The 15,981-nt window shown below is 35.7% G+C and overlaps 1 protein-coding gene across 1 annotated transcript; it reads right to left on the minus strand.

Moving 5' to 3' along the window:
• Positions 1–1,361: 1,361 nt before the first annotated feature.
• Positions 1,362–15,256, minus strand: LOC140160652 (neuronal acetylcholine receptor subunit alpha-7-like). The gene is made up of 7 exons (XM_072183920.1): positions 15,171–15,256; positions 13,572–13,723; positions 10,392–10,436; positions 7,107–7,216; positions 6,336–6,638; positions 5,154–5,389; positions 1,362–3,774 (listed from the first exon to the last, which is right to left on the minus strand). Exons 1-7 carry the CDS (start codon positions 15,232–15,234, stop codon positions 3,317–3,319), a joined length of 1,368 nt encoding a protein of 455 aa, XP_072040021.1. The 5' UTR covers positions 15,235–15,256; the 3' UTR covers positions 1,362–3,316.
• Between the last annotated feature and the right edge of the window lie 725 nt (positions 15,257–15,981).

The raw sequence follows: 15,981 nt of genomic DNA on the forward strand, positions 1-15,981 counted from the left end.
AGACCTATTCGGTGTAGTGTGACAGGCGCATAAAGTATAAAGCCATTGTAACAATAGAAGGCGGACGGTCGTAAATTGCAATTCTCAGAAAACAGTGAACAGGAGAAATATAAAAGCGATATTATAAGACGCGCTCTTCAGGGTAGAACCCAGGGATAGAATAACAGTTTAGTATAGGCTGATTAAAAACCGGTAGTAAACGGGACTTATAATCTTATTCCCGCTCACTTCAGCTCACGGTTGAAGGTCACGGTTTCGTCACAATCCTGAAAAAAAATTGTCCCACACAGTCCGTCACAAATCTTTTTTTGGGGTGTGGGGGTGTGGGGAGGTTGGTCCCCGTTCCACTTGAGTCTCTCGTGAGTACCACATGAGTCCCGACTCACGGGCCGGGTTAAAAATCCGTGCAGTAACAATTAAAACACTGTGCTTAAGGGTAGACGAGGTATTGTTGGTCGAAGCAACCTAAAAATCGATTTTCATTATCTAGATCAATATATTATTGAAAATTAACATCTTGATGTTTTGCAAAAGTTCATTCTACAAATCGTATGTTCTGCAAACTTGCTTAATTTATTGTTGTTAATTAGTTATGTACGTTTTACAAAAGTGTTGTTGTTTCAGCCCTCTTCACAACGTAACTCAAGAACTGCAGCACCTATAAAAGTATATCTGTGATATTTTAATTCTTCTACACGCTCGCTATGAATTGAGCAATGCAGTTTTTGCCAAAGCTCACTACCATTCGTAAAATGCTGTGAACTACCAAATCACAACAGTTTAAAATAATTAATAACCTTAAAAGATGCAGTAGAGATGGTTAGGGGCCGTCCAAATTATCGCCATTTTCACTTAAGCACCAGGCATGCGTAACTTTTTATCCCCTCCCCCTCGAGTTACGCACAAATAATATGGCGAAGGAATTGTCATGAGTAAATAGATAAATACTGATTAATAGATACCCAGATACCAAGATGTGGATACCTTAGTGCGGTGTATACGATGCCACTTTGTTGCGGGAGTACCCACTATAAATCAAAATTAAACTATAAGAATGATGTTAATGTATCATTGCAACTTTATTTTCTTCTCACGTATACTATATAGATAATTTTACAAACCAGTTTTTTCTCATGCAAGATTCTCCAAAATTTCCCCCCAAAACGAGCTTCTAAAATTGAATCAGTACTATAATTTAGTTCTAACAAATGGTGACATAATTTCTTTTGGTTTGTAGCACAATACAAAAAAGGAGAAAGCAATCACTCGGTGTGGTTTTATACGGGGTACATAGCATGGAACGCGTTTTTGGTCTCTTTAGATTAAGAATGATGTTAATGTATCATTGCAACTTTATTTTCTTCTCACGTATACTATATAGATAATTTTACAAACCAGTTTTTTCTCATGCAAGATTCTCCAAAATTTCCCCCCAAAACGAGCTTCTAAAATTGAATCAGTACTATAATTTAGTTCTAACAAATGGTGACATAATTTCTTTTGGTTTGTAGCACAATACAAAAAAGGAGAAAGCAATCACTCGGTGTGGTTTTATACGGGGTACATAGCATGGAACGCGTTTTTGGTCTCTTTTGCATGGTGCGTAAAAAGGATATAAACAAAGAATTTGAAAACGGATTCTAAAAAATTGTATAAGCACACTAAAATAATGTAAATCTACATACAATGCACCAACATTTCTTGCACTGCGATATTTAATTGCTGAGAAAACTTGGTTTTAGAGAACAACTTTATACGTCTTTTATACGTTTTTTTTACGTTTCTTTGTGTAACCTTAATCAAATCAATACAGATTTGAATTCAATCGATTTTACGGGAGATTGTATTCAATTCACTTGTGGTCCTATCCCACTCGATAGCCTTATTAATTCCTTATACATATTCGTAATATTAATAATGAATATGTAAATAATTCAAAGGTCAAATTACCAAAGTGGGTGTGTTTTACCTAGACATGACGGTAACTCGTTTAACACCATATAATTATATATTTATCTTTAATATACTTATAGAACAAATGTCCTGAACCAAATCAACGCATATTCCTGGGTACCCTCCTCGACCTATTTTGGTTGGGGTTAGGCCGCGGATTATTGTAGTTTTTCTACATCTAGTCTTGTGGCCTGTAATGTACTCTATTTTAGGTGCAAAATATCCTTGGTTGAACTTTTGTAAGACCGCATGGCTCTTGTTTTGTTACCTACTTTGTCGAAATCATCGTTTTGTGGGCAGAGGGGGGACAAAGGTAGATTGACATCCTCGTCCTAATTATCCAGGCTTAAGTTAAGAGACATATACAAACTAATTTGCATTACTCAATAGAGGTGTTCTTGGTGTCATTCAATATACACAAGTATTGTTTAACATCTTCATTTGAATATTATAATTATGCATAATTGCATAATAATTTATGCTGATCGTGTAAAATATATAAATTCACATTCATTGATGCATTTTAAGTTTGTTGAAATGTCCACAAAATATAATAATGTGGCCAGTGTTTCTAAATACGAACATGTACCTCTCTTGTTCAAAATTTATTGACTTGATCAAGATTATCTTGACCTGACCAATATTATCTTGACCTGACCAAGATTATCTTGACTTGACCAAGATTATCTTGACCTGACCAAGATTATCTTGACCTGACCATGATTATCTTGACCTGTCCACATTACTTGATATAATCGACAGTTGACCAGACTTTGAACAAAAGAAATACAATTGATAACGGAACAAAAGAAGAGGGCTAGACGTATATTTTATGATAATGTATTTTTTCTCATTCTTTCGTGGAGTGAGCAAATTATTTAATTGAAAGGGGTGCATGGTTTATACAATAGAGGAAATATCGATTCCGTGCTGCCTGCTCATACTTGACTGATTAACGGTATCACACTTAAAGTGATTTGCTCATCCGGATGATCGTAAAAATCATCAAAATTCAGATTTTAGTACCTTTGTCATTGTCATAGATGTGCTAACATAGCCTGCGAGTGGTTCAACCGAAAGCCATGTATTTAAGACAAAATAAGACATTTTACGAATCTGTAAAATAAGACATTACACGAATCTGTAATTTAGATACTGACAGTATCTAAATTAGCTACATGTATTTGAATGGGGCTTCAACTTGGTCAGTACTGCTGTTTTCTTTGTTTTTTGCCAAAATTGTCATTTCAAGAATACCAAATGACAATTTGAATGACTTATCCTTCACTTTTAAGCAATTTATAAGCAATTTTAATTTTTTTACACTTGCGCTGGGATCACTGAATGGGTCTTTAATATTGATTTAATTAGTTATAAATAACGCCATTGTCACTGTTATGGCGCTGACAGTCAACACGCAAGCTACCACCAGCAATATATTTTCCACTTTACTAGCCATTTTTTGCCATTCATTATTGTCGTCGTCAAGTTGATCACGTAAGTCTTCCTTTTCAAAACCTCTTTTGGCATGGCCATCTGGATACTCCACAAGCGGAATCTCACTACCGTGAGAAACCGTGTTACAAGAAATCTTTTTCTTATCCAATAATTCACGATTATTTGCATTTAGTGGGGTTGACTCATTCGTGTCGTCTTCACGATGCTCTTTGGTAGAAAATATTGCTGACGATGACAGCCTGAAGATTTTTCGAAACCATTCAGGAACTGGTTTGACTTTGTCTTGATGATATAATGCCGACACCACTACACCAGACGCGATGGATAAACATCCAATAAGAATCATTGGAGCGAAGTAATAGCCTATTTGGGATTTTAAAAAGGTAAGAGAGTTAATAATTGGCTCATTGTTTATTAAGGGCGTACTACACCCATGTATTGGTTTGATTGGTCTAAAAAAATATTTTTTCATTTATAGCTAGGCAATATATGCACGGATCATGTGAAATAAAGAAAAAATAAAATAATAATAAAAAAAGGTGCTTTTAAACCATTGTATAGTAAGTCATTTTAGCCCTATATATTTTTTGTTTACATGTATCCTGGTAACTCAGATGCGTGTTTCATAACAAACCATAAATTGTCCATAATTTATTCTTTTCAACATGTTCAAGTAGGTGGCATGAATAGAATACATTAAATCCTTTGTTATACCATCTATAGAAATGTACTCACTGATTATAACACTGAATAAATTAAATAGGCCTAATCTCTTCCACATAGACAATTTAATAGTACACCATGTATTTATCTTCTATAATGTGGTGTTAGGAAAAGAGATTAAAAAAGGCTATAAGGTCATCAATGGTCAGGTTATAGGTCAATTGGTTCAGGTCAAATTCAGGCATCAACATGTGGTAGTCTGTGATATCATACATGTCATAATGAGGCATCAATTTTGATATTTTGTCTGTTACTGGATATATAATGGAAATATGTGAGGTGGATATACTAAAATACCTTGGGATGTAAATGGTGAGTACAATTTAGATTGCCTAGTTGAGATGAATTGGGCAAATAAATATAAAATAGTTACCAAAATCACAAAAATGAAGCTTACGGAAAACTACCTAATATGGTGGTATGGGTGACAAAAAATACAATCTTTTTCAACATTGCTGCAGTGTGGTTGTGGTAACCTGTTACCTATGGCTTAATTAAGTTTCAGTGAAATAGTGTCGCAAGTTCAAAATACAAAATATAGCTCAACATTGAAAATAGAAGCATTTTAACCGGTTCGTTTTTGATAGTTGTGGAGCACCAAGTTCATGAAGTCATAAAAGAGATCAGGGACCGCTTATCCCCATTTTACATATCAACATTATTTCCCTAATGTGTTAGCAACACATATCCAAAATTTTAACGAAATCCGTTGATAGTAAGCTTTCCAAAATGAAGTGAATTTAAAACATCAGTGATGTACCACCTTTTGGCTTATATCATTAGAAGCATGTACGCTTCATTGATACTGATGACACCAATTGAACGAGAAGATTTGCCCCTTCATTTTGCATACCACTTTGTCCAATTTCTTTTTCTCATTTCTTCACAAAATGCAAAAAATGCAAATAAAAATGCATGGGTGTAGTACCCCCTTAAGAGGTATAAGATTAGCATAAAATTCTAGATAAATCATCTGGTATAATTTGAATCAAACCTTTTATACAGGCAATAATACTTACTTATTATCGGCATAGTGGTTGATGACGGTGGAAGAGTGTCTCCTATCAGCTGCTGAAACAGCACTACAGCAAGCAGGTTGGTGATACCAAGGGACACCTTTTCACCAGAGGCAGTTGGCAAAATGAAAGTCAGCAAATTCAAAATTGACAGCAGTGCACATGGAAGGATGAAACTCAATATGTGAAACATAGGGCGACGTTTCAGAACCACGGTGAATATAAGCTCTGGATATAATCTGAATAAAGGTAGACGATACATACGAGATAAGTTTCCCGTTGACGTTTTGAAGTTTTGACATAGTCGAAAGCTAGCAATGATCAATATCAATAAAGTTACCGCTACGTCCGTCGTATCACATTTCTCCCGTGCATTTACTTTTTTCGATATGACAACCTCAGTGTGTATACACATCATCAAATTTCTCTCAATATTTATTTATTTATTTATTTATTTATTTATTTATTTATTTATTTATTTATTTATTTATTTATTTATTTATTTATTTATTTATTTATTTATTTATTTATTTATTTATTTATTTATTTATTTATTTATTTGATTGATTGATTGATTGATGATTGATTTAGTTAGTTAGTTAGTTGTTTCGGGGAAGATCATTCCAGGCCTTAGCCCTTCTGAACTGGAAAATGTTCTTGCCAGTCTCAGAGTGCATCTTATTGATAACAAAATTCCCAGAGTTTGACGATCTGAGAGTGTAATTCGGTATTATAAGCATCAAAATATTGCACAGGTTGGGGATACCAGCACCCTGGCAGTTATGATATTTGCGACGATCAGAAAATGATAAAAAACATAAAGCATCATAGTTATTCCTCATAAGAAAAAAAGTTACATTTTGGATTCCAAATGAGGAACCTGAAAAATGCTCCGATTTTAAAAATATTTTGACATTGTACATCTTAGATAAGCAGTTCGGAAAAATAATAGTTTTTAGTGCATAAAATGTTTCGTTGCATTGGTAACACCACAAAATAGGTCAAGGTCTATGAATGGGCAGTGACCTTGACCGCCATGTTTCCACTGTAAGGAAACATTCTGACAAACTATTCTTTATTTAAATTGTTTAATAGCAGATGAACAATTTAAGAGCATTTGGTGTCACATGATGAATACCATTCAATATTCACTACTATGATTACAGAATCTGTCTAAAATCTCACCCAGTGGCATAACCATTCACAATACGTTCAGGTGTCACGTCCTCCAATTCCCATATTCCATTCTCCACAAAATACTTCTTAAAATTAGACTTTGTTGTTGAGGATGCACCGACTAGATTCAACTGTTTCATGTTGTAAGACCATGATCCAAATCTTAAGGTACAATGCTGGGTATCAAAGGGAAAGAGTCGGGCGTCGATGAGACAAGATGTGTGCAATATGAATGGAGTAGACCAGTACACAGTACCATCGGGATAGAGAGTAGCACCAACGTCTTTTAAACTTTCAAAGTCTTTTTCAACGCTGTGAATAGTAATAAAAGAGCACACACAAAAACTACATATTCGGGGTGTGTGTGTGTGTGGTTATCTAAGCTGAAGAAGGGATAAGAAATCAAAAGGAGGGACATGCTTAAAATGTGTATATGCCCGTAGGACAGTAAATACACTTCCGGTGTGGTTACCACAATGCGTTTCTGCTCACACCATCTAAACGAACAATACCTCGGGTTTTAAAATTTTGCTGGGGTAATGAGAAAAATAGCTTTCTCCTGATACCAAATTCTCAGTTTTGGAAAAATGGGGAATTTGATACATACATTAAGATAATTATACATTTGACAATAATGAAACATCATGCAGTGACTTTACAATCTGACAATCGTTGACGGTCTTGTTTGTCTTTTAATCATATTGAATAGAAATAACTATAAATATTCTAGCTTTATAGCAGTCCATTTTTCAAATAAATGGAGAGGCTTGGAAAACTTACTTTTCAAACAAGTGAAGATCTGGTCGCCAAATTCCGGAAGTTGGAATAATTAAGTATGGAACATCGGGATATTCGCTTGTGCTCCAAGTCAGAAAATCATCATGCCATATCTGAATAAACAATGAATGGATATCTATATAGATTAAATAATGAATAAATAAATTGATACTAATTATATACTTTCCCCATACCGTTTCATGACATTTACTGGCTTTAACGGGTTATGCCATTTTAAATCGACTTTCGAAAAGTTTTTTGATACATTCATTGATTTCTCAAAAAGTAAAAATCGCAGTTTAACAAATAACGGTTCAAATGAAAGCCATTATTGGGGGCTAATTGTTGTATCACTATGATAGGCCTGACACCAATATAAACACTTGTTTCGGTGACCCAAGTTCATGGTCATTTCTGCTCACGCACTTTTTTACAGATGGCCTGGAATTTCATATTTCGGTTTCAGCGATTGCCCGAAAAAGGTGGTATGTTTTTGAAAAGCGTTTCCGCTTGGAATGTAGATAGTTATTGTTGCTATTACTCTTCGCGATTTTAATTTATGCCCTCTTTAGCCGACAATTGTCAATGCATTTTACACAATAGATACGTCGCTTGCATAAATACCGCTATTTTTAACAGTATCGTTTTTGTTAACCAACATAACATCAAAAAGAGTTCTCAAGACTTTGATGAGACCATAGATACCAAATCGGACTACATGTGATGAACAGATTTTACACTAGAATCAAAAGAACCAGCGTAGGCCCTCTCAAAATGTACTTTTTAAAATATCGCGTTGTGATAAAAATGACTGCCTTTTCCTTGTTTTTTATAACAAGGAAAAGCTTTACTTACCTCAAACTTCAAACGTAGTGCTGTCTCAGTGTCCGTTACTGGTTAGTATTATTCCGATTAAGCGATTTTCATGATTTAGGCCTACTTAGCCTACATTTGAGCAACTATTTGCCCACACCGTGTACGAATATATTCCAAATATGGCGCTGCATTCAGTATCACACTAAACGACAACACACGACAAGGTTATACCATTTATATACCTCCATGGTTATACTAAGATGTGTAAGACTTTCTGACACTATATTCACGGTTGTTCTAATGGCTATTCAAACTTATGACAAATTTGGCTGGTTTGCGTTGTTCAATACCATTTCACCTAGTCTTGGTACCAGCCGGTTTGTGCTCCTCCGTCACTAACGGTGACGGAGGAGCACAAACCGGCTGGTACCGAGACTACATTTCACCCTGATGTGACAGTGACGTCACATCCGGGGTCACGTCAGTATAAAGTTGAGTTTCCACAGAGGAGTAAGATATCTTACTCCTCTGTGCTGGTTTCATACCATGATACTAGCTCATACTACCATGCCGGTTGCAATGAGCGGCGTGGCGCACGCGCATTGCAGACAAACGGACACAATCAAGACTTGTCATTGGTTGAAACGCTCTGCCGCTTGCCGGGTGTTCGTGATCGCGCGCCATTATCGTGATGATCGGGGATTCCTTTTTGTGATGAAGGCACCAGCCGAAATGTCCGTTTTCCAGAATGCAATGAACATAACTCTGTACTCCCCCGGGGAGATGATGTATTTTGCGACACTCATGGCGGGAAAGAGATGAAACGAATTTTATTAGGCGCAGCATCACTCGCTGGAGTTCGATGGCGCTGGTGTACATACGCACGCGCTTAAGGGGCGCAACACTAAATAAGCGTCCCATAGGATAACGTGTGATTTTGGCCTACTTCGAGCGCCATTCCTGGCGTCCCTGCAATACTTGACAAAATAAATTTGGTATCAAATTAAAGCTCTGTTTCTGTAGATTCCAAAACTTTTGTCGGCATATATCGATGACCGTTGACTTTTTTCGCTATTTCGCGATGCAAAAAATATGGCTTAAAAATATACTAAATTCACCACTCACATTTCAAAATCGGAAGTTGTCTTCATCCGCCACAGAGAATTGCTTTTGAGATAAAATGTCCGGTTTTTTTCTGCATGTTATCATTGAAGACACTTGTCGAATTCATATGAGCTGATATTGAGTGATTTAAAGTGAACATGTCGGTAGATATGGTCGCTACAATCTCATACTCACTATGGACTATATTAGCCGAATTTCGTTCTTACATAAAATGCGTAGTGATTTAGTGTTGCGCCCCTTAAAGACACCGCATAGATGCGAGAGCGAAACAGCTGTTCACAACGCGTTGACATCACTGCCACATCGGGGTGAAAAATGGTATAGGTAATAGATGACTATGAAACCTCAAACTCGCCCCTCGATAAAGGTTGGCAATTGAAGCAGGCCTCAGTTTAGCGAACTTTGTCTAGTTTAATGCGATGCGAGTGCAAGCGCCGCTCAGACTGTGAAGGTTTCTGGATACCGAATATGGGTTTAGATTAGGCCTATATCATGTCCTCTAGGCCATATAATTTATTTTTGGAAAGGAAAGTCTAATCTCGGAGCCTATTCAATTGAGAAGGGACAGGTTTTTGTCATAATAATATAAATATTAATACTTAATGCCTCGCGATTTTTTTGATATCCAGCCATAGTATTTTAATTGATTAAACTGAACATAAAGCTATATCTTTACTAGCTTCATGCACTAATTTGCAGACCCGCCCGGCCTTCTACATGTAGTGAGTACCACATTAGATTGTGTTTACAAGAAATAATAAGCGCTGCCTCCTCGAAATTTCTTATGCCATCAGCTTTGATGATTAAATATTATCTACAACTCGGCACCTGTGTTCAAGGCCTTTCTTTTATCTGTTGACCTCAAAAGAAAGGATTAGAATGATCAGAAAGCCGTCCCTGACCCCTTTCCACACATTAATAATGAGTCGGTAAGGAACGTGCTACCGTTATACTTCAATGAGTACGTATGGCTACTACGCAGTTCAATGGCCTTATTGTGATCTGGCGGGAGTTTTAAAAGCACGGTCCCTGACTGCGTGGGCATATTTCCGGACAAGGAACAATAGAGACCAATTGCCTGGCAATGACGTCACATGTAATCCCAGTCTATAGTGTGATTAGAACATTATAGGCTGGTGGTCACTTATAGTACGATCAGTACGAAAAGTCCAATGCGATTATTAATGTATTTTCTAAAATTAAAAGAACCACTTTTTAGCGGGAATTTTTGTAAGTTACACAGCTGAAGTTGTGAAAGGGTTGAAAGACTACAATATTACGGCTTAAACAAGAATTTCTTTGTTTGGTCGTTATTCCTATAGACTCATCCCTTAAATTATTACTCACCATAGTCAAAAATCCACTCATTTTCAAAGTTTGCTCTCTTTCGTGCTGCAATGAAATCCATACGACAATTAATGTAAGAAGTCGTAAAAGAAAAACATTCACGTAATATAATGGTAAAGCTGAATTTATACTCGATCGCCGAGCGATTGCGATGCGCCGCTTTTGGAAAGCGATGGGCAATCGCCTAATTTAGTGATGCATCGCCCTTCGCTTTTACATTTATACTTAGCACGGCGATTGCAGACGACAATATTCTAAATGCCACAAATAATAATCGAGAAAGGTAAACCAATTAGCGAAATAATAGATAAACGGTTCCAAAAAAGTAAGTCCCCCTAAGACATTTTAGTATAATCCAAAAACGGCTTGATCAATTCTCTTGTTTTAAAGTTTGGAACATAGGCTGATTAGTTATGCATCAAGTGAGCGGATTTTTGCTGCTACTTTTTATCATCTTCATTGCAAAATGCAGTCATTTACGATATTTTCGGCTAAAAAAAGTTGCATTTTTCTACATAGGCTTTTTATGCTTGAATTTGTGTTTGACAATTTTTTCCCTTTAAGTGAGTAATTTAATCAAAAAGAAGAAGAATTTAATTTAATTAAGTTTAAGTCTTTCCTGATTTAGGTATCACACATTCAAAAACAGTTGTTATGGTTCAGTGAATAAATTAAATTGAATGCTGCAGCTTATTAATGTCTTTCAATAATGAATAGACCTTCCTTCATGTGAGATGTCTTCCAAGCATCATTCTTCTCTGCTGTTGGTCAAGCTGGTTCCCCGCATGCTGCAGGATTTGCTGCAAAGTCCTTTAAGGTGATGTGGTCCCTCACGTGTCCGCTTGTAACAAGTTGAGTCTTGATAAAGACCACCCATATAAATACTTTTTGAACCATTCAAGGAATGACCAATGAAACAAGTGTATAGGGCCAGCATAAAATATCTAACCAGGAATCTGTTGCTCCATTAGTTAAATTAATCAATGAACACAAGATTTATCATTGAAGTTATAGTTGTTCCTTCCCAATAAATTAAATTAGAATGAAAAACTTGTTAAATTTACGCATTTTAATGCATACAAACAGCCAATTTAGACAAGTGCATCTTTTGTTGATGGATAAAATTTCATAAATGGCTATATGATTACTCACTGAACCATAAAACATGTTTGAAAAGTGTAAAAATTAATTCATGAACATCTTAACTGAAGTTATTTTAATAGAAAAACAAAAAAATATATAGAAACATTCCTTTTTGATTAATTTTATTCAAGTGAAAGAGGTCTGAAACCAAAAGTCATGCATAAAAAGCCTATGTAGAAAAGTGCAGCTTTTTTTTGGACGAATTTTTTTATAAATGGCTGTATTTCTCAGTGAAGATGATAACAGATAACAAGAAAACACCGTTCACGTGATGCATAACTAATCAGCCAATGTTCCAAACTATAAAACAAGAGAATTGATAAAGCCGTTTTTGGATTATACCAAAAATTCTTAGGGGGGACTTGTTTTTTTGGAACCGTTTATCCAGTTGGTTGAAAATGATTGGTTGATGCATTCACGCCTTATCGCTCGTAAGTTGAGATTTCTTCAACTTGTAAAGGCGACGTCGTATTTGCCTCGGCGGTTTGTATCGATTGATCGACTTCACGCTCTGAAAACGGAAGGAAACACTGAGCATGCGTGGGTGTTTTTTACAAATGCGATCGATGATAAATTCAGCTTCACGATATAATCATATCCCCTATATCCCATCATGCTTTATTCCAGATGGGGTACTTCCACCGCGTTCCGTCGGCATTGATAACCAAAACCCAAAATATAACGTTTTTAAAACGTTTTTGTGTTTGCTGGGTTATATCGCTTAAGCCGTTATACGTTTTTACATATTCAACTAAAAGCGGAAACGACAAATGGCGCTTTTAAGATTTTGCAATGGAAGTACAATCTTGTTAAGGGGGGTACTACACCCCTGTGGTAAATTTGTGACTATTTTTGTATTTTTCTCAAAAACTAATAACACACTGGTAACAAAAGTTATGTATATTATTGGGGCAAGAAATACAATTACTACACTAAAATTTCAGTGACTCAAGACAAGTGGTTCAGTTAATATGATAGGAAATGAGGTACATCCTAGCGGTACCTCATTTCTGATCATAAATAACGAACCGCTTGTTTTGGGTCACTGCAATATCAGTGTAGTAATTGGATTCCTTGCCCCTATAATATACATAACTTTTGTTACCAGTGTGTTATTAGTTTTTGAGAAAAGTGCAAAAATAGTCACAAATTTATCGAAGGGTGTAGTACCCCCTTAAGGCAATGAAGCAGAAGAATAATAGAAATGTAGATATTAGTCTTGTGTTCAAAACACTAAAAAAAAGGAAAAATTAACATTTTGCTGAAACAAAATGCAAAGTTATTTTCGGGAAATGTTAAAATATGGCTTTGATATTCAATACATGAATTGATATATATACTTATATCCTTGTTTTATAGTTATATTTTCTGTTAAATTTCAAACGTCGGGAACGAACGGCTGATAAGCTACCAAATAATAGATAAGCATCACATATCACCCAACTCACCAGGTAAAAGCCATCACTCGTTAACATCAATTTATATTGTAAAAATTGCCCATGAGCGAAACATTAATGTCGATGGTAAATTGAGTCATTTACTGGAATTAAATACCGCGCACTTTTAGGAAACTGTTGAATAGACTTTGAGAATATTAAGCTAATATCACTGGATACCGTAAAAACCTCGTCTACAAGCATATTAAGTGCTTTTGTTGAAAGCTAAATTAATCCAGGCGATTACAACATTATGGAGTTTGGGCTAATAAATTACCGATACAAGTATATACAAACAAGTACTATTGTAAGACCAATCTATTGTATTGGCATATTTACAGCTGTTTCGTATTAATTTAGCTTTCATCGGAAACACTCTATTCTTATGCTTGTAGACGAGGTTTTACGGTATTTAGACAAGTTTAGACAAAGCTGTTGGTTATTCTCCTATCTTTAGTTTGCAAGGCTATTTTGGTCCTAAAATCAATGGTCTAGGTATGTTTTTTCTTCAGCCACGCTGAGAAACTATTAATCATTTCAGAAAGAAAACCCAATTAAAAATAAAAAAAAAAGGCTAATATTCATATAAAGTCTCCCTTACCAAATCTATGACCTGCTGAACGGCCAGATCAACAATAACTTCAATTTGAGTGCTTGAATTCACTACAGGTCTTGGTGATGTCGGACCATAGTCTGCTAGCAGCTCCTTGGTTAAGTTATAATGGCCTCCTCTTGGTGGACTGGCAATTGTTCCTTTGAAAAACAAATATTTTCAAGACCTTACGTTATATCTGCCTTTTAATCAAACTTAGAATATCGGAATAAGTTGTTTGAATAGTCTGTACTTGCAGTCTGCAATCCCAGTGAATGCGTTTCCTGGATTCAATGTGATGAATGTGATAGAGACTATTGGTAAACATTCCCGACTTTAGTGATGAAAGTGTCTTTTTTTAACGTATTAATAGGGTCGTGTGAACAAAATATTAAATATGATAATCAGCAAGCATTCTAAAAACGATTACGGTCAACTTCAGTTTTCAGATTGTGTACCAGGAATGACGTTCATTGAGTTTCAAGGTGATACAAAATGGTGTCTCCGCCGAAATAAATACGACAGCGAGTTATACCTTGTTCATTGTGTAACCGACAGAGTTTGATATAGTGAACCATCATCCAAAGCCGCCATCACCACCACCACCACCGCCAACAACAATAACAACAACAGCCGGTTACCCTATACACCCACCCACCCCATTATACTCACCCCACACACAAACGGTATTGATTCTGAAATCGAAGTTCGATGTCCAATTTTATTCATATACTAAAGTTTCCTTGCGATCCCTTGCTCACATGGGTATCTGTAAAACTAAGATTTAAGACCTAAGACCTGGAAAACTAATACTAAGACCTGTAAAATGAATACCTTCCGTATATAAACATTAACTAATCCCACAAGAAATTTATCATAAACTGATGATAATTTCACATGCTTAAAAACAATTAATATAGCATGTATTTAACCCTATAACTTCTGAGCCATATTTTGTAACACGGACTACGATTTTTAAATGTAAACCTAATATATTATAGTTATGGTTTTCTTCTTTATCCAGGGATAACAAAATAAGTACAAACATTCCACACATAATGTCGCTATGACTTCATAATGTGAGCGCACCTTTGCACAATTAGGAAATTCTGGGTATGTACACAAGTATTAGTGTTTGCAGGTTTTTAGGTCCTTATGTCTTGAGTCCTAGTTTTACAAGTCTTATATCTTTGATTTCTAGGTCTTAAGTTTTCCAGGTGCTAACAATGTGTACACGGTAAATAGGATACGGTTTTCGGTCATTGGTTTTAGTCCTTAGGTTTTAAGTTTTACAGACACCCTTGGTCACAGGTCCCTTCTGTAAACATGGTAAAGCATTGCTGTTTCTAGCCAACGTGGTCCAATACAAAACTTTTTTTTATTCGACAGAACCTTCATTACCATTTGAAAAACTAAATTTGCTTACTCTTCATCTCAATCGTATCAGTTGTTTTCAAAGAAAAGTACCAAAAATATTTTTTTTAAATATACTATCGGTAACAATACTGGAACCTATGGGAACATCCGAGTATTTTGGTCGCTTCCTCTGTAAAACGTAATGTAGAACCAAACAAATATTGTATAAGAGAATGTAACTATTATACTTACCGGGTAAGAAATACCAAATTAACATCAGCCATCGCATCAAACCAATAGTACTATACTTTCTCATCTTAGCAGCATGTTGTGTTAGGGTTGTTACTAAATCGTATAATGAACTAGGTCATGCTAATGTGTCTTTGGATATAAGCTGCATCATACGTGCATGGCAATAACCATAACCATGTTGCATCAGGGGAATGCATGTTAATGAATTAAAATGCATTGCATACAAGAACTTCCATTAAGGTTATTAAATGGGATTTTTATGTGCTTGATTCCGGACGGGCGTAAGTTGATAACAGCAAACTAGCAAGATAAGTTGGTTATAATTGCGTTCGCAGAATGAGTCCGCATAATGTTCGCATAATGGCTCCAACACGTTTTCAATCAAACATGGTGCGTAAAAAGGATGTAAACGACGGATATCCAAATGGATTCTAACAATAATGTGAGCAATTGGCGAGCGAAAAGTTGCCATTTTGAAGTTAAAATGGACAAATAATATTTTAAGAATTATGATTAAGCTGCAGTGGCGTAGCCAGGGAGAGCCGAGGACAAATTGCCCTCCACAAAAATAAATTTTAGGCAAAATGGTGCCATTTGCGTCACATAAAGGTATCAAAACACGTTTGTTAATTCAGTGAGTATATCTTATTGGATTTGTCAAACAAAAACAAAAATAACGTTTGTTAATGATTTTTAACCTATAAAGTGGAAATGGAAGCCATTATGAATATTTAAAAGTCAAGTGGTGCGACATTGACTGACATTATTCAGTTTTTGCTTGTACATTTCAGGTGAACATGGTGCCATTTGT

Source organism: Amphiura filiformis, chromosome 9 (assembly GCF_039555335.1).
Source record: "Amphiura filiformis chromosome 9, Afil_fr2py, whole genome shotgun sequence".
In the NCBI taxonomy this organism is placed as follows: Eukaryota; Metazoa; Echinodermata; class Ophiuroidea; order Amphilepidida; family Amphiuridae; genus Amphiura; species Amphiura filiformis.